The sequence below is a fragment of the Entelurus aequoreus genome, linkage group LG08 (genome assembly GCF_033978785.1).
Source record: "Entelurus aequoreus isolate RoL-2023_Sb linkage group LG08, RoL_Eaeq_v1.1, whole genome shotgun sequence".
In the NCBI taxonomy this organism is placed as follows: domain Eukaryota; kingdom Metazoa; phylum Chordata; class Actinopteri; order Syngnathiformes; family Syngnathidae; genus Entelurus; species Entelurus aequoreus.
In genome coordinates, this window is record NC_084738.1 from 5,609,516 (window position 1) to 5,628,215 (window position 18,700).

Here is an 18,700-nt window from a genome sequence, read left to right on the forward strand (position 1 = left end):
CAGCAGCCAAATTGGGAACATTTGTAACCTGTTTTGAAATTGTTCTGTTATCATTTATATGCCATTTGATATATTGTCATATATATCTCTTTGTCCAAAAGTGAGAAAACATTCCTTGACTGTAACACATCCCTAGCTCGAGAGCTGCCAGCATGTCACTGTCTTGTTTTGAGCAGCTCAGCAAAGTGTCAAATATTTGCTGTATTATATTATATTTGTATAATTGTTGTATTTCCCTGCTTGGCACTCAGCATCAAGGGTTGGAATTGGGGGTTAAATCACCAAAAACCATTCCCGGGCGCGGCCACCGCTGCTGCTCACTGCTCCCCTCACCTCCCAGGGGGTGATCAAGGGTGATGGGTCAAATGCAGAGAAAAATTTCGCCACGCCTCATGTGTGTGTGACAATCATTAGTAGTTAAATGAGAATCTTGCCACAAAATAGCCATGATTAACCTGATCACACTGTTTGACTGGAGATCTGTTGCCAAAAAATGTCTCGGAAAGTGTATATATATATATACTGTATATATATGTGGAAGTTGCCCTCCCGTGGGTTTTCTGATCACGACAGATCCTCTTGTGAGCCCGGTAGTCAGGTTTGACAAATGTTTTATTCGTGCACACGCCACGACAGCACACTGCTTTGCCACTTTTCAGTCCTTGTTTGAGTTTTTCTCTCGGCGTGTCTCTCTCTCGCTCCAACTCCCAACTCCAACCACGTGTCTCGTTCCGGCTGCTGCTAATAAGGGCGACAGGTGATTAGATGACAAGCCCCAGCTGGGCAATCTACTCACCTGTCGCTGGCTTCAAGGCCGGTCCTTACACACCCCGCTCCGCGGCAGGCCCGCAGACCACGCCCCCTCCACAATATATATATATATATATATATATATATATATATATATATACAGTGCGTGGCGAAGTTGGTAGAGTGGCTGGGCCAGCAATCGGAGTGTTGCTGGTTACTGGGGTTCAATTCCCACCTTCTACCTTCCTAGTCACGTCCGTTGTGTCCTTGGGCAAGACACTTCACCCTTTGCCTCTGATGGCTGCTGGTTAGCGCCTTGCATGGCAGCTCCCGCCATCAGTGTGTGAATGTGTGTGTGAATGGGTAAATGTGGAAATACTGTCAAAGCGCTTTGAGTACCTTGAAGGTAGAAAAGCGCTATACAAGTACAACCCATTTATCATTATTTATTATATGTACACACACACACACACACACACACACACACACATACGCAGTACAGGCCAAAAGTTTGGACACACCTTCTCATTCAATGCGTTTTCTTTATTTTCATGACTATTTACATTGTAGTTTGTCACTGAAGGCATCAAAACTATGAATGAACACATGTGGAGTTATGTACTTAACAAAAAAAGGGGAAATAACTGAAAACATGTTTTATACTCCAGTTTCTTCAAAATAGCCGCCCTTTGGTCTGATTACTGCTTTGCACACTCTTGGCATTCTCTCGATAAGCTTCAAGTACACCTGTGAAGTGAAAACCATTTCAGGTGACTTACCTCTTGAAGCTCATCGAGAGAATGCCACGAGTGTGCAAAGCAGTAATCAGAGCAAAGGGTGGCTATTTTGAAGAAACTAGAATATAAAATATATTTTCAGTTATTTCACCTTTTTTTTGTTAAGTACATAACTGATGCCTTCAGTGACAATCAACAATGTAAATAGTCATGAACATAAGGAAAACGCATTAAATGAGAAGGTGTGTCCAAACTTTTGGCCTGTACTGTATATGTACGGTGTATATATATTGTATATATGAATACATTATTTACAGTGAATAATCCTTTTCAGCCCAATAAACTGGATAATTTCCTGTGGTGCACCTGTGGAATCACTGTTCCGTATGATATGTTGCCTTGGTGTGTAATGCTTGGATGGCGTTGTGTTGTGTGGCAGCCGACTGTCATTCCCTCAATAGCCTCCTTTGTTTTTTTACTGCCATTTAATAGCAAATGAAATGGCTAAATTATCAGCCTCCAGCCCTCCATCCAGCCTCCCCGCTCTCAATTATTATGACTTCCACCGTACTTGTAGCGCAGTCAAGTCAAGAACTTAGCGGCCCCATTTGCATATTCTTGTGCCAGGCGTCAGAGATAGAAGGAGCGTGTCGGATAAAAGTTGTTTTTATTGCTCATTAGCTAACCGCAGGACAACGGCTGTTGATTCTGAAGCGCGGCAGCGATTAAGTCAATGACGGGTACAGAATTAAATGAAGTGAATAACTAGTCTTTTTTTCTAAGTATCTGGCCATATTGACCAGAAAAGATGAGGGTTCTTTGCGCATAATGGCCTTTTTGAGTCGATCCACCCACACACTGTTAACTTCACATTGCCTGAAATATGTTTTTAATGAATTTTATATCGTCATTGCAAATGCTCAATTTGTGGAGCACATTTGATACATTGTTTTGTATTATGCTGTAGAGTTTTGAGGCATTAGAGAATCTCTCTGTCTGTTCTAAATTCCTGTTTTAATGCCACTATTGTATCAAGCAGAGTAAAGCCGGGCTGTGATTGGTCGCTGAGCACAGGAGAGCAAACATTGTGCTTGAAATGCACAAATTGTTGTATGAGATGAAGCAACAATGATGGAACATTGGCTTGCAAACTGATATTGTGTACTTATCTCAGTGCGCTCTAAAAATAAATGACTCAATGTGTAGTTTTTCAGCTTGTTGTGTTGTTGTTGCGTACAGAAGAAGTCACACAAATGACGCTCTTTTTAACTTTTTTTCTGCCAATCCTGTGCTAACAAAAGGATTTAATTCCGACACATATTCTTTCCTGTGCACAGTAGGGCTGGGTGATATGCACGAAAAAGTATATCTCGATACATTTTTACTTAAACTCGATATTCGATATATATCTCGATATATTTTTCGGTGAAAGTATACATATAAAGATATATTTATTTTTGAGCCATATTCAGTGAAATTGTAGTGCATGACAACTTTACTGTAAACAGTCAGTGGCACTTTTATTAACCCAGTTAGTCAAGATGGGTATTTACAGCACAGAGAAGAAACTGTTTAAGTAGTACAGAATTACATCACATAAATAAAATAGAAAAATATTATTTCTACGTAAAATAAATAACATTGCTGTGCAAATAGTACAAAATGTATCAAACTCAGATAAAAAAATACATTTGCAGGCAGGCACTTTGTGATTTCCCTTCCTGGTTCGATGACCCGCCCTATCTTGCCTCTGATTGGCCTGTCCCTAACCAATCATGACTCATCATAGTAAACAACCAACCAATCATGGACGTTCCTATACGTGCAAGCACGTCTTGGAAGGAGGAAGGGGAGGGGTTTTGTCAGGTTCAAACACTGATGACATCTATTAAACAAGACAAGAAGCAAGGAATTAAACAGAGACAGAATTAAATTTGGCTCAATGAGGAGATACGTCTGGACTGTTCCACTGACGAAAGATTGTACGCCTCTTCTTTTATTTGGACTTTCTCTGATTACGTGGCAACAGCTGTTTCTAAGGGACGGGGGTCGTAAACAACCATCGCCTTTGTCACAAAACAGTTCAAAGAAAATGTCGGTTCAAAGAAAAGGTCGTAAACAGTTGAAAGAAAAGGTCGTGAAACAGTTTAAAAAATCCTGGAGGGGAGTCTGGTCCTGCTTCCTCTCCGCTTTGTAGTTCTCTGGTCAAGACAATACCTTTCTGTTGATTACAATACATGAAAGAAACAGAACACCTTCATGTTGCTTCCCATCCTACACAGTGGAGTTTTACAAGCCTTCTTCTTGGTAGGATCAAAGACAGCTTTTGTCTTCTCGCCGGGAACTCATGGCAACACTAAGTTTTGTGATAACTAAGATACAATTATTCTGACAGGTTTAGTAGCCCATGGAGGGGGAGAACAAGGAACACAACAAATAAGCGGCGTTTGGTTATTTTAACGTGAAATAAATTACATCGCTATTACGATATTTTCTTAATTCATATCTTGTTTAAAAATAAATCGATATATCTTACAAACTCGATATATCGCCCAGCTCTAGTGCACACACCTCTTTTTATTTCACGCCGAAGAACACTTCCTCATTCTGGCACGGTATGTTCACAAACATGGGAACTCTGAACATCAATCAAACATTAACGTAAACATTAACACCAGCAGGTGGTTACAACAGTGTTTATTTTCAATTGCATAGCTCTCTTGACCGTTGCAAATTTGCCCGTTCTCTGACGCGACTCGTTCAAGGGCTGCACAGTTTATTTTCACAAACATCTTTTCCTCTGGTTTATGAGTAAAATGTCCATAAAAAGTAAACTGATGTTTCTGAATGATTAGTTCCAGTGCTAACAAAGATGCCGATGATGCGATTGTCATTGCTCACTTTTCAGAAGAAGGTAAATATCTACTCAACGTAGGGTTGGGCCGATAAAACGGTATCAATAGAGACACATAAATTATATCAGTAAAAATATGTATATTGTAGCGTCCTGGAAGAGTTAGTGCTGCAAGGGATTTGTTCTGTTGTGTTTATGTTGGGTTACGGTGCGGATGTTCTCCCAAAATGTGTTTGTCATTATTGTTTGTTGTGGGTTCACAGTGTGGCACATATTTGTAACAGTGTTAAAGTTGTTTATACTCTGTGACCTGTTGTTTATACTGTGTGACCTGTATGGCTGTTGACCAAGTGTGCCTTGCATTCACTTGTGTGTGTGTGAAAAGCCGTAGGTGTTATGTGATTGGGCCCGCACGCAAAAGCAGTGCCTTCAAGGGTTATTGGCGCTCTGTATTTCTTCCTACGTCCGTGTACACAGCGGCGTTTTAAAAAGTCGTAAATTTTACTTTTTGAAACCGATACCAATCATTTTGAAACCGATACCGTTAATTTCCGATATTACATTTTAAAGCATTTATCGGCCGATAATATCGGCAGTCCGATATTATCGGACCTCCCTAGTTTGTGTATGTTTACATTTTCACACTTTGCCCTATTTTGTTACACTTTATTAAGCATTTCTTACGTATTCCTTATTTTTTAACCCTCATTTTAAGAGATTACTGTTAAGTGGTCAACGGGATTTTAGAATTTAGTTTACGTTGAATGCTTTCAATGCTTCTGTTGATGTTTCCATTTCTGCCTTGATAGCTAAGATGATTGTAATCAAAGGAAGGTTACATTTGGAAATCAAAATGTTGACATTTATTACATTGTTCTCCTGGTTTTTATTTTCGATAGGTCATAAAAATATCTATAATTATCTATTGACCAATAAAAAACACTATACTTATATACAGTTTTCAGCCATATCGCCCAGCCATAAGTCAACGGCAGCTTGGGGGGGACACTGCCCCATAGTGTTTTGGAGGAGTATTACAAGTCACGCTGCAAGCTACGTGATGAGAGAGTATATAGCAGCCTTAATGCTGCCTCAGTACAGGTCTGTTGTTATCCCTTTCCAAAACCATCACTTCTGCTGGTTGCAGGCATGTAGTGCACGCCATCTTGCAGCGGTTGCTTCAAGGCGTGTTTATTCCACACGGTCGACTAATTGATTAATCGACTATCACCCCCTTTAGTTGTTGTGTTAACGCAGGAACAGTTTAGTTTAGTTTATTCTTCTTCTTCGGTCAGTGGTCAACAAAATAAACAAACAGTTTTACATAAACAAACAGTTGTACGTTCATAAATTGAAAATGTTGCAGACCGAAAGGGTTTTGGCCAGGGGTGTCCAAACTTTTTCCACTGAGGGCCGCACACGGAAAAATTAAAGCATGTGGGGGCCATTTTGATATTTTTCATTTTCAAACCATAACAAAATATATGCATTTTTTATTTATTTTACCTTTAGGGGTCCCGGGGACCATAAAGGGTCTCAGTCATTAAAATGTTAAAAATAAGTCAGATTATTATTTTTTTTAAATTATTTAACGCTTACAGTAAATCTCTATATCAACTTCAAGTTCATATAAAGTAATACAAATTTAAAAAAAATGTTTTATAGCTTTTCTGTCAAAAACAACTTAGTTTTTTTTATAGTAAAACTGAAATATGCAGTATTTAGTAATTAGAGCCCTAAAAGATCAATAATGCAGGACACCATTGATTTTAATTCTTTCATATTTTTGAGTAATCACAGTGAAAAGATAAATAAAAAATCACTAAATATATTTGGGATCCAAAAGGTGCCCCACTCATAAAGTGATACATTTTTATTAGGTTTTTCTTTTACTTTCAACACTTAAGTTACGAGATCAACTTCAGATATAGCTGTCGATTTTATGCTGGAACTATTATTTTGTTTATTTTATGTGCTTTTGTCAAAGAAAACTTTGATGTTTTTATGTGGCTACTACACAATATATGCAATATTTACCACATAAAACATTTTAAAGTGAAATATTTGAAGTAATTGGAGCCCTGAAAATAATTCATTATAACATGGATTTTTTTTGTCATTATTTTTTTTTTTTTGAGCAATGGCAAAAAAAGAAAAATGAAGAAAGACAAAAGAAAAAAAAAGCAGCCTGCATGTCAGCTTTTGTGTCAACATTGCAACTTTTTCTCGTTAGATTTCACCTCATTCCACTTTTTTTAATGTTCTTTTTTATTTTTACAATAGTATTTCCAGAATGTGTGGCGGGCCGGTAAACAATTAGCTGCGGGCCGCAAATGGCCCCCGGGCCGCACTTTGGACACCCCTGGTTTAGGCTGAAGTTGAACACTTATTGCGCCTAACCCTATAAACAAGGTCAAATACAAGATGAGCTTCCAAAAAATATAACAATTCCTTTGCACAACATATTATAAATACACCTTGTACACAACATAAACACAGTTCAATTATATACACAGTAAAGAATCAGAATCAGAATAGTTTTATTGCCATTGTTTGAGAACGGGTTCACAAACTAGGAATTTTTCAACATAAAACACATATAACACATTTGGTAATAAAAAGAGCTGTAACTGAGCTATCAGATCTTGTTATAGACTTAGAAGGAATTCAAGGAGCTACTGTTAGGAGTTATTGTTCATGTGTCTGATGGCCGAGGGGAAAAAACTGTTCAGGTGTGGGTCTGGATGGAGCGTAGTATCCTGCCTGAGGCATATCACACATTTAGTTTGTAATTAACAATAATCATAGTATTAACTACTGCGTTGATTCAAGAGTGATATATTTTTCCAAGACATTGGTCTTAAAGTGTTTTTTAAATGTGTAAATGGAACTGGAACATTTTAAGGAATCATCCAAACTGTTCCACAAATGAACCCCCCTGACAGAAACACATCTACTTTTTAAGCTTGTTCTTATGTTTGCTTTCTGAAAGACAGCTGAACCTCTGAGGTCATAGGGACTCTCCCTAGGTTTGAACCTCTTCTGTAGACCATACTTGCCAACCCTCCCGTTTTTAGCGGGAGACTCCCGGTATTCAGCGCCTCTCCCGATAACCTCCCGGCAGAAATTTTCTCCCGACAAACTCCCGGTATTCAGCCGGAGCTGGAGGCCACGCCCCCTCCAGCTCAATGCGGACCTGAGTGGGGACAGCCTGTTCTCACGTCCGCTTTCCCACAATATAAACAGCTTGCCTGCCCAATGACGTCATAACATCTACGGCTTTTAGAGAGTAGAGTGCACAACTGCGCACACAGCAAGGAGACGAAGCAGAAGAACGAGGAAGTTACAGACATGGCGACGCCGTCGACGAGCAAGATGAAGAAATACGCTTGCAAGTTCCAAAACGAATGAAAACAAGAATTTCAGTTCGTCCAGGACAGTTCGAAGGGGAAGGGGTATGTAATTATGTTGCCTGTACATTTTGTAAAACAGACTTCTCCATTGAACACGGGGGCCGAAATGATATACTCAGACACGAACGGAGAAGTTAAACAGGACAATGCTGCCATCTACTGGATAGCCTCCGGAACACAAAAATTCAAGTTTATTTTATTTATATGTATAATAAAATAAATATATATATATATATATATATATATATATATATATATATATATATATATATATATATATATATATATATATATATATATATATATATATATATATATATATATAGCTAGAATTAACTGAAAGTCAAGTATTTCATATATATATATATATATATATATATATATATATATATATATATATATATATATATATATATATATATATATATATATATATACTGTAATTTCCGGACTATAAGCCGCTACTTTTTCCCCTCGTTCTGGTCCCTGCGGCTTATACAAGGGTGCGGCTTATTTACGGCCTGTTCTTCTCCGACACCGACGAAGAGGATTTCGGTGGTTTTAGTACGCAGGAGGAAGACGATGACACAATGATTAAAGACTGACTTTTCATATAGGCTGGTTATTTTGATAACGTACATGCGAGCACTTTGTATTACTTTGCACCGTTGTATTATTTGTACTCTGCACGAATGCTGTTCGCCATGTCAAAGATGTGAAAGTTTGATTGAATGATTGAAAGATTTATTGTTAATAAATGGGACGCTTTGCGTTCCCAAACAGTCATCTCTGTCCCGACAATCCCCTCCGTGGTAGCAGGAACCCCTATATACTACGCTAATTACACATCAAAACCCTGCGGCTTATAGTCGGGTGCGGCTTATATATGGAGCAATCTGTATTTTCCCCTAAATTTAGCTGGTGCGGCTTATAGTCAGGTACGGCTTATAGTCCGGAAATTACGGTGTGTGTGTGTGTATATATATATATATATATATATATATATATGAAATACTTGAGTTGGTGAATTCTAGCTGTAAATATACTCTCCTCTTAACCACGCCCCAGCCACGCCCCCCCAACGCCCCCCCCCCCCCCCCCCCCCAACTCCCGATATTGGAGGTGTCAAGGTTGGCAAATATGCTGTAGACACCCAGGCAGCATGTGGTTATGAGCTTTATACGTCACAATAGCAGTGTTGAGGTCAACAAGATTGTGCAGTTTTAATGTTTTTAATTGAATAAACAGAGCATTGGTATGGTCATGATGATACGCATCATTTACAATTCTAATGGCTTTCTTTTGAAGTAAGAACATAGAGTTGATGTCCAGGGTGGCTGGAACAACTTGGAACTGTGCATCCAAGCAAAATCAAGTTCTCGGTTGACCTTCATTGGTGTGCAGCACGTTTTTCTACTGATTTCTGACAATGTCTCATACATTTTAGTATGTAGCCTGACGTGTCGCCCTGAATACCGACCGAGTCATTGTGCCCTCTAGTGAAGTCGGAAGTGAACCCGGCCGGCTCGTTAGGCCCGGCCTGACTCGCCTTGTCCTTGAGGCCGAATCACAGTTAGCATGCTAATGGCTCCACCTGTTCCTGCCACGCTACTTGCACAAGGGCACGGGCAAGGAAGTTCACACACACTTAGAGACACACACACACACACGCACACAGCTATGACATCAAATTGTGCACAAACACACACACATAATCACACACTGTCAGTGTTGAACCGTGCATGCCCTCTTTCCTGCACTGCGACTCCATCCCTTCCTGCTATTTCACATCATTATTATGACATCATCATTTGTCAGTGCAAATGTGTGTGTACGTGTGAGCGCGCGTGTGTGTGTGTGTGTGTGTGTGTTGCATGCTGACTGTTGGGGTGGGCTCAGGCGAGCGGAAGCGGCCTTAAGGTAAGTTTTGGGGGTAACTGGCTCTCGAATCCTAACATGCAGGTAGGAATGTGTACGGTGGCCAACAAATGTGTGTGTGTGTGTGTGTGTGTGTGTACATTTTAATGCAGTTGTGTGTGTTAGCGTGTATGGCCAAAACTTTGGCTACCTTTGCAAAAAAAAAAAGATAAACAACGGTAACCAATGTGAAGTCTGTGTGGACCTTTGCATGCACGTTTCCTCGGTAACCCTGGACCGGTGTGCATGTACAGTAAGTAGCCATGGTAACCCAAAGGGCTCAGCATGCATGTTAATGAATGTCTGTCTCTCTCTTTCCTCGCCTGGCCGTGACACCTTCCCAGAGCACAGCTACACGCCAGGTAGGTGGCCCCGCACCCTCTTAACTACCTACCTACTTCCTCAAATAGTGGTGTGGCTTTCAAGTAGGCTGACTGGCGTTCTTTGCGTCGGAGGATCCCACCAGGTATCGCGGTAGACGTCCTAAAGTTGAAATGAAAAAACCTTGAACCTGCAGTTTTTTCCCCATACAGGACGAGCGCAACCACATAGAGCAGGGGTGTTCAACGTTTTTCCAACGAGGGCCACATAGAGAAAAATTTAAGTACACGGCGGCCACTTTGATACATTTTGTACATGAAAGATACTACGGTAAAACCAACACAATGTGGGTCATTTTAGGCTGTTATTTCAACAAATCATCCCCACTTTAGTTTTGATAACAAAGCAAATTAAAATAATTAATGATGATTTTTCTTTAAAGCACTTTGAATTGCCTTGCGTACAAACTGTGCTCTAAAATAAACTTGCTTTGCCTAATACATCCATCCATCCATCCATCTTCTACCGCCTTTCCCTTTGGGGTGCTGGAGCCTATCTCAGCTGCATTCGGGCGGAAGGCGGGGTACACCCTGGACAAGTCGCCACCTCATCACAGGGCCAACACAGATAGACAGACCCCCTTGATATCGTACCGTATTTTTCGGACTGTAAAACACACCGGAATATAATCCGCACCCACTAAATTTTAGAAAATGTATCTAAGTTATCTTCTTCCCACTCCCTTTCAGGCAAAACTGGACAAGCATGCATTACATACTATACATTACCTTTTGCACTATATTAATTGATATTTATATATATTATATATAATTTATATTATTATGTATTATACTTTTTTTTTTAAATTTTTTTATGTCATTGCCTGAAATAAATAAATAAATGGAAAAAAAAAATGAAGAAAAAAATGGCCCAAATTTTTAATATATTAGTCGAACTGGACTATAAGCCGCAGATATATACCGATACGCTGTGAAATAAGATATTTTTTACATAGATTGTGTAAATGTTTATTTACATACCTTAATTGTTTCCAAACGGCTGATCAAACAAAACAGAAAATTAATCCTTTATGAGATGAAAAATATTTTCTGCTTTTTTAACCTCTAAAGGCTTAGTGGCCACATGCGTGGACAGCACCTTTTAGCTCTTATTACCCAAATTGTGTACACTACTGAATTGGGGTCTTATGGCCGCAAATGTGGACACTTATACTGCCATCTGGTGGTGTAAGAAGAGTATAACATACAATGGAATTTGGAAAAAAAAAGTGTAAAAATAAGAATTAGCATGTCACTACACATGAAGTACACGTTTGTTACTTATGGACTGAGTACATCATATAAAAAGATGATTCTTAGTTTTTTATTCTAATTAGGGTCCAATAAGCCCAAATAGCAAAGAGAAATAAAAAAATCATGTAAACAAACAGCTGGGGCCTTAAGAGGTTAATAAGGTTCTTTCTTGTTCTTTGTAAACACTTTGAGTTTGAACAATGTCTTAAAGTGAATCATTCGAGTACATTTCTTTGCTTAATCCATTCCATAATTTAGCCATTAGCCAAGAAAAATCCATAGATTAGCTGTACCTTTGTGTAAACCGCAGGGTTCAAAGTTTGGGGAAAAAGTAGCAGTTTATAATGCAAAAAAATATGGTAAAATGTTTTTATTACTATTGTTTATCTTACCTATCTTATTTTACCTTAACACACTTGAAAATGCAACATATCTTGGAACATGGATGCCCGGAAATCATCAAAGATCAGTAAGACACACAGGTCGCACTCAGTGGCCTAGTGGTTAGAGTGTCCGCCCTGAGATCGGTAGGCCGAGTCATACCAAAGACTATAAAAATGGGAGCCATTACCTCCCTGCTTGGCACTCAGCATCAAGGGTTGGGATTGGGGGTTAAATCACCAAAAATGATTCCCGGGCGTGGCCCCCGCTGCTGCCCACTGCTCCCCTCACCTCCCAGGGGGTGATCAAGGGTGATGGGTCAAATGCAGAGAATAATTTCGCCACACCTCGTGTGTGTGTTACAATCATTAGTACTTTAACTTTAACTTTTTGGTTTTCAGTGCAATTTTGTCATAGCTTTCTGTGTATTGTTTTGATCCAGGATGTGTTTATTTTGTCTTTAAAATGTGTAGCAGGCCAAAAATATTCAAGCTACGGGCCACACTTTGGACACCCCTGACATAACAAATGCTGATAAAAACAACGGGAAGTGTAATTGTACATAATTTGTCAAAATATGATATAAATTTACTGTCAAATGTTTCGACTGACGCTGTATATTCCAATATTTCATACACTACAAAAAGTCAGTGTTCAAAAACAAGAACAAAAAATACAAAAGTATTTTACTTGAAATAAGCAAAATGATCTGCCAATAGAACAAGAAAATGGGGCTTGTCAAGACTTTTTAAAACAAGTAAAATTAGCTAACCTCAATGAACCCAAAAATAGCTTAAAATAAGTATATCCTCACTAACAACAAGTGCACTTTTCTTGGTAGAAAAAACAAATATGAGACCTTTTTTCTCAATATGTTGAAAAATATTCTTATATTAAGTAAATGCTAGTGCCATTATCTTGACATAATGATATGCGCTCGGCATTACATTTCTTGCATTTTCCCATCGATAAAATGACATCATCGTGCCAAGTGCTTGCTCTTTCAGTCAATTAGTGCGCAAGGAATATATATATATGTGTATTAGGGGTGTGGGAAAAAATCGATTCGAATCCGAATCGCGATTCTCACGTTGTGCGATTCAGAATCGATTCTCATTTTTGAAAAATCGATTTTTTAATGTTTTATTTTTTTATTTTATAATTTTTTTTAATTTCAATTAATCAATCCAACAATACACAGCAATACCATAACAATGCAATCCAAATCCAAAACCAAAGCCGACCCAGCAACACTCAGAAGTGCAATAAACAGCAATTGAGAGGAGACACAAACACGACAAACCAAAAGTAGTGAAACAAAAATGAATATTATCAACAACAGTATCAATATTAGTTACAATTTCAACATAGCAGTGATTAAAAATCCCTCATTGACATTATCATTAGACATTTATTAAAAAAAAAAAAAAATAATAGTGTGACAGTGGCTTACACTTGCATCACATCTCATAAGCTTGACAACACACTGTGTCCAATATTTTCACAAAGATAAAATAACATTGTCCTTTACAATTATAAAAGCTTTACTACTCTGCTTGCATGTCAGCAGACTGGGGTAGATCCTGCTGACATCTATGTATTCCATGAATAGACAATCCTTTTGAATCGGGAAAAAAATCGTTTTTTAATCGTGTTGAATTGAAAACAAATCAATTTTGAATCGAATCATGACCCCAAGAATTGATATTGAATCAAATCGTGGGACACCAAAAGATTCACAGCCCTAATGTGTATATATACAGTATTTACAGCCCGGACCCCGACCACATTTTTTTTAATTCTAATTTTGAAGAATTTATCTGAATGTGCATTCATTATTTCTGTTCAAAATTGTTTGAAATGTTAAATGTTTAAATATTAACTGTCAGTTTACTGTACTGTGCCAACTGTACTACTATACGAGTACGTATTTTCTATTGTTTCATTGAAAATAAAACCGCAAAGTCCATTTGGCTGTCATCTGTTTTTATATACAGCCCTTTGAGACACCTGTGATTTAGGGCTATATAAATAAACTGATTGATTGATATGAGACACAATTGTGTCAAAGTCATTTTTTATTTCATGCTTGAAATGATAAATGATTACTTTAAAAAAGTAGTTTTATACTTTATACAAGCATGTTTTACTCAATATAGCTCATCAAATCTCAGCAACAAGCTGTAATATCTTACTGAGATCATTTAGGACCAAAACCCTTAAAACAAGTAAAACACTCTAACATAAAATCTGCTTAGTGAGAAGAATTATCTTATCAGACAGAAAATAAGCAAATATCACCCTTATTTGAGATATTTCATCTTACTTAGATTTCACTTTTTGCGGTGTATTATTGGAAAAATGCCATAGTACAAATTAAAATGCCTCCTTCTAGTAGTAAACACTTTATCCCTCGTAGAGGCCTGGTACTCGCTGCAGTTGAGCCCCCAGCCACCATATGAGGAAATATGGTATCAATGCTTTAATATCAATTTCAATCTTGCTGGCACATATTTACTCAGATCTTCATTCCCTCACTTTCATGATATTAGACCATTTCTAGCTTTTACCACGTCAATCTTTTTTGGGGTCTGCTTCCCGGCCGTAGGTACAGTAAATGTGCGGTGTGGCTGCAGTCACGGCTGGTAAGTGCGACGTCACAAGCAAGGTCACAGTACATAGAGACACATAAGAAGCACTGCACTCTTTTACAAGTTGGCTCTCTTTGTGCCGCGCGCCTCTTTTCTACCTGCCCAGGGATGAGTAAGTGTCTGCCGCGCAGGTTTTCTCTCTCTTTGGAAGAGTCATTTTAGACGGCAACACACAAGACACATACTGAATTGCACATGTAAACAAACACTTCACGCCCCATGATCCTTTGCTGTGCTGACTGTGCTCTTGTCTTCCTTTAAGGTCTGGCACACCTGATGATTGGCGACCAAGGTATGGCCTCCTCTTACCTCACTTCCTGTTGTATTCTGCTATACCATCATCCCCTCACCTCCTCCCCCCTGCAGCCACACACACACTCACTCCCCCCCACCCCCTCATTTTCATCACCACGTGGCGCAGGAGGAAGTTGTCTCTCTAGGCAGTGAACCAAGGTCAGTTCTTTCCTGTAATTGAGGTTTCATGCTTTTAAACGGCCCCGTGGAAATTATGGAGGTTTAATTTAACCTGAAATGGATGACTTCAGCTTTCGCTGCGAAACTAATAAATGTGAAATGTGGCTTTTAAGATGATTCCGAAGGCGAGAGACATGAGCCTGAGAGCAACTTCTGCTGGGATATTACCTCAGCGGCCACTTAATTAGGTACCACCGTGACCCAACGGTTTTCAAATTCTTATAAAGAATGTACGTGAGAACATGTACAGCGCGTCTGGATTAGTTTTTGCCTCATCCCTCACTTAAAACGTGAGTGAAGACCCGATAAGTTTGAAAGAGAAAGAGATGATACAGTTTTATCTGCCCCCAGTCCTTAATGCTTCAGTCACACGCAGGATTCTCACGAGAATAAGGCAAAAATTCATCCAGACCCACTGTACTTCACTAACGGATATCCAAACTTCTTATTTTGCCGTTAGCTGGGCACGCTCCTGCGGGGTTCAGACGGTCAGTTTTCAAATTTCAAACAACATAATGTGAAATTTAAATTAAATTCTCATTTAAAGTAATACCTCACTTTTGTTACGTAATCCATTCTAAAAAGACTGAAAAACGAAGTAAATTTTTCAATTTCATCTGTTTGAGACAAGAAACAATATAAACACTGTACATTTTATAAGAGCTGCACAAAAAACTATTCACATTCGAATCGCGATTCTTATTTATCCTGATTTTAATTGATTCATAAATTTCAAAAAATAAATTAATATATATATATATATATATATATATATATATATATATATATATATATATATATATATATATATATAAATATATATATATATAAATATATATATATTTATGATATATGTACTTATATATATATAAGTACATATATCATAAATATATATATATATATATATATATATATATATATATATATATATATATATATATATATATATATGTATGTATGTATGTATGTATGTATGTATGTATGTATGTATGTATATATGTATGTATGTATATATATATATGTATATATATATATATGTATGTGTGGGAGAAAAAAAATCACAAGACCATTTCATCTCTACAGGCCTGTTTCATGAGGGGTTTACCTCAATCCTCAGGAGATCAATCCTGAGGATTGAGGTAAACCCCTCATGAAACAGGCCTGTAGAGATGAGATAGTCTTGTGATTTTTTCCCCACACATACATATATATATGTATATATATATATATATATATATATATATATATATATGTATATATGTATGTATATATATATGTATATATGTATGTATATATATATACATATATGTATATATATATATATATATATATATATATATATATGTATGTATATATATATATATATATGTATATATGTATATATATATATATATATATATATATATATATATGTATATGTGTATATATATATATATATATATATATATGTATGTATATATATATATGTACAGTATATATATATATATAAGTACATATATCATAAATATATATATGTACAGTATATATATATCTATATGTACAGTATATATATATGTGCAGTATATATATATATATATATATATATATATATATATATATATATATATATATATATATATGCATGTTTTTTTTCCAATAATAATCCTTTTTTAAAAATATGTTTTTAAGCCATCTCCATGCAGCTAGGAAGAGCTTTTCTAACCTGTAACTTGTTTTGAAAAAGTTTTATTATAATTTTTACACCAAATAACACATTGAGAGAATCGCTTTGAATCGAGAATTGTGTTTAATCGAGAATCTGAATTGAATCGTCACCACTGAAATCGAAATCGGATAGAGTTGTTAGGTGCCCAACGATTCACACTCCTACATTTTATAGCGAATAAGTACAGTTTTACAAACAGAAAACAATATGGAATACATATAAATGATATATAAATGAATAAATGCACATTTAACACCGCTTTTAACTTTAGTGAAGACTCTTGCTGGGTGAAGACGGCGATGAGCAGAAAGGTAATGTCGTACTTTGCTTAGAGTTCTTTTTTTAATTTAATAGTTTGATTTAAAAGGGCTGGCACTCGCAACTTTCTTTGGCCCTGTGCGGTATGATTTGCAGTTGTACGTAATCCCAAAAGCAGAGACTGACTCACCAACACATCACATTCTTTGTTCGGACACTCCATTCCGTGGAATGATACGCAGGTAACACGCAATGTTTGCGAATCATACACAAAGTGGGGCGTACCAAAACTGAAATACCACCGAATGAAAGAACAGACATAAATTTACAACAACAAAAAAAAAGATACAATAAATAAGTAACTTCAAAGTATTTTACCATGAGGAGTTAAGTTTCAATAACTAGTAAATCTGATATGAAGAAAAAATAGAAAATCCAAAGTCATATTCTTTACCTCTTGAAGATGTACCTAATTAAGTGGCACAGGCGTCGACAGCTCGGCATCGCTTGGCTGGGTTAAATCGCTGAGGTCCATGGATGGTTTCATTTGACCTTTCCTCTTCCGCCATGTTCCACTGCATTCATGCGCAGCCTGGAATGGAGTGGGCTCTTGAGTGTGTGCGTGCTGGCGTACGTGGGTGCCTCCACATGACCAGGCCGTGGCAGCTCTCCCGGGGATCCACATTCAACCCCTTCTTTTTACGCCTTTTCATCGGCTTCCAGCTCGTCTCACTGCTCCGTGGCCGGCGCTCACGCGAGCGCCCGCGGTGCGCATACACTGGCAGAGTGCATGTCTCTCCCAACAGATGTTCCTGCAGTGTATGAAAGCCATTCCGAGATACCTCCAAACGCCCCCAAGTCCTTCGCTCGGTGCTTTTTGAACACAGCCCAAAAATAAGTGCCACCACTCTGCTGCTTGAAAAGTGTTGGACTCACAATCTCCTTTTTTATGCCCATTGTCCTTCTTTGTGCCATCTTTTTTTCCCCCTCTTTTGGACTCCACGCCCTGGAAAAGTAGGAAAGCTCAGAGGTACCCCACTGATTTCCTTCTTTATTGTGCCCTAAATAGTTTTGACATCCTCTACATTGACAGATTGGTGTGTGCACTTCATTGTCGCTCGCCATTTTGTGCCTTTTAAATTGAAATATTTCAATTTCCGTCAGGTAAGCTGCTAGTGCATGCGTGTGTGAGTGTGAAGCTGCTCATTCACATGCCAGCATGCGTGTGAATGATTGGGAGCTCCAACCAAGGGTGCGATAAACTCAAATCTGAAGGTAGGTTGGCCCTGCATGACGCTGATGAATACACTGATTGGCCCACATGACAAACGGGTCCCACTGCGACTCGGCTGGCGCGTCGCTCTTTGATTGGACGAGAGAACACGATGACGGCCTGTCTCCCATTGTGTCAGGGTCGGCATGCGTCCAATGAAACGCGCTATTAAGCGAAACATGTCGTCGAAAAAGCGGGCGTAAGGAAATATCTTGAATGCAGCACAAATGATGCCTTTAACCTGCAATCACAGCGAGGTGTCACTGTTCACACGCCTTTTTCTGTCAAGGTTTTTTTTTTTGATTGCTGAGTGCGTTTAAGTGCGGGAGTTGTCTGCTGTGAATCCTCCAGTGGAGAGCCTCAATAACATCTACTGTGAGTCAGACTGCCCTGAAAGTGTAATCCCTTCATATTCCGCCCTCCCAGTTTGCATCGCCTACCCAAACTGACGTGGATTAACGTTCGTTTTCAGAATTATTACCCAACAGTCCTTCTGTTTGTGTACGGCAGGGGTCCCCAAACTACGGTCCGGCCCGTCAGTGTCCAAAATCTGGTATGCGGGAAGTCCCGAGTTAAAAGAACAACAAAAAAACAATTAAAAAAACGTTTTTTTAATTATTATTTTTTTAAATCTGTCCTTTCTAATCCATTTT

General features: G+C 38.1%; 1 protein-coding gene across 11 annotated transcripts in view; it reads left to right on the plus strand.

The window, feature by feature from the left end:
* The window catches only part of LOC133655338 (neurexin-1a), a 237,824-nt gene that overhangs the window by 31,221 nt on the left and 187,903 nt on the right, over positions 1 to 18,700 (plus strand). For 6 of the 11 annotated variants that reach the window (XM_062055385.1, XM_062055377.1, XM_062055378.1 and 3 more), the window contains exons 4-5: positions 10,016 to 10,033; positions 14,600 to 14,629. The exons of 2 other annotated variants lie outside the window; for them this stretch is intronic. In XM_062055385.1, the coding sequence (XP_061911369.1) occupies positions 10,016 to 10,033; positions 14,600 to 14,629 (48 nt within the window). Of the gene's footprint in view, positions 1 to 10,015; positions 10,034 to 14,599; positions 14,630 to 17,958; positions 18,050 to 18,700 lie in introns of those variants that run through there. 3 more of the 11 variants (XM_062055379.1, XM_062055384.1, XM_062055387.1) reach the window with 2 other exon arrangements.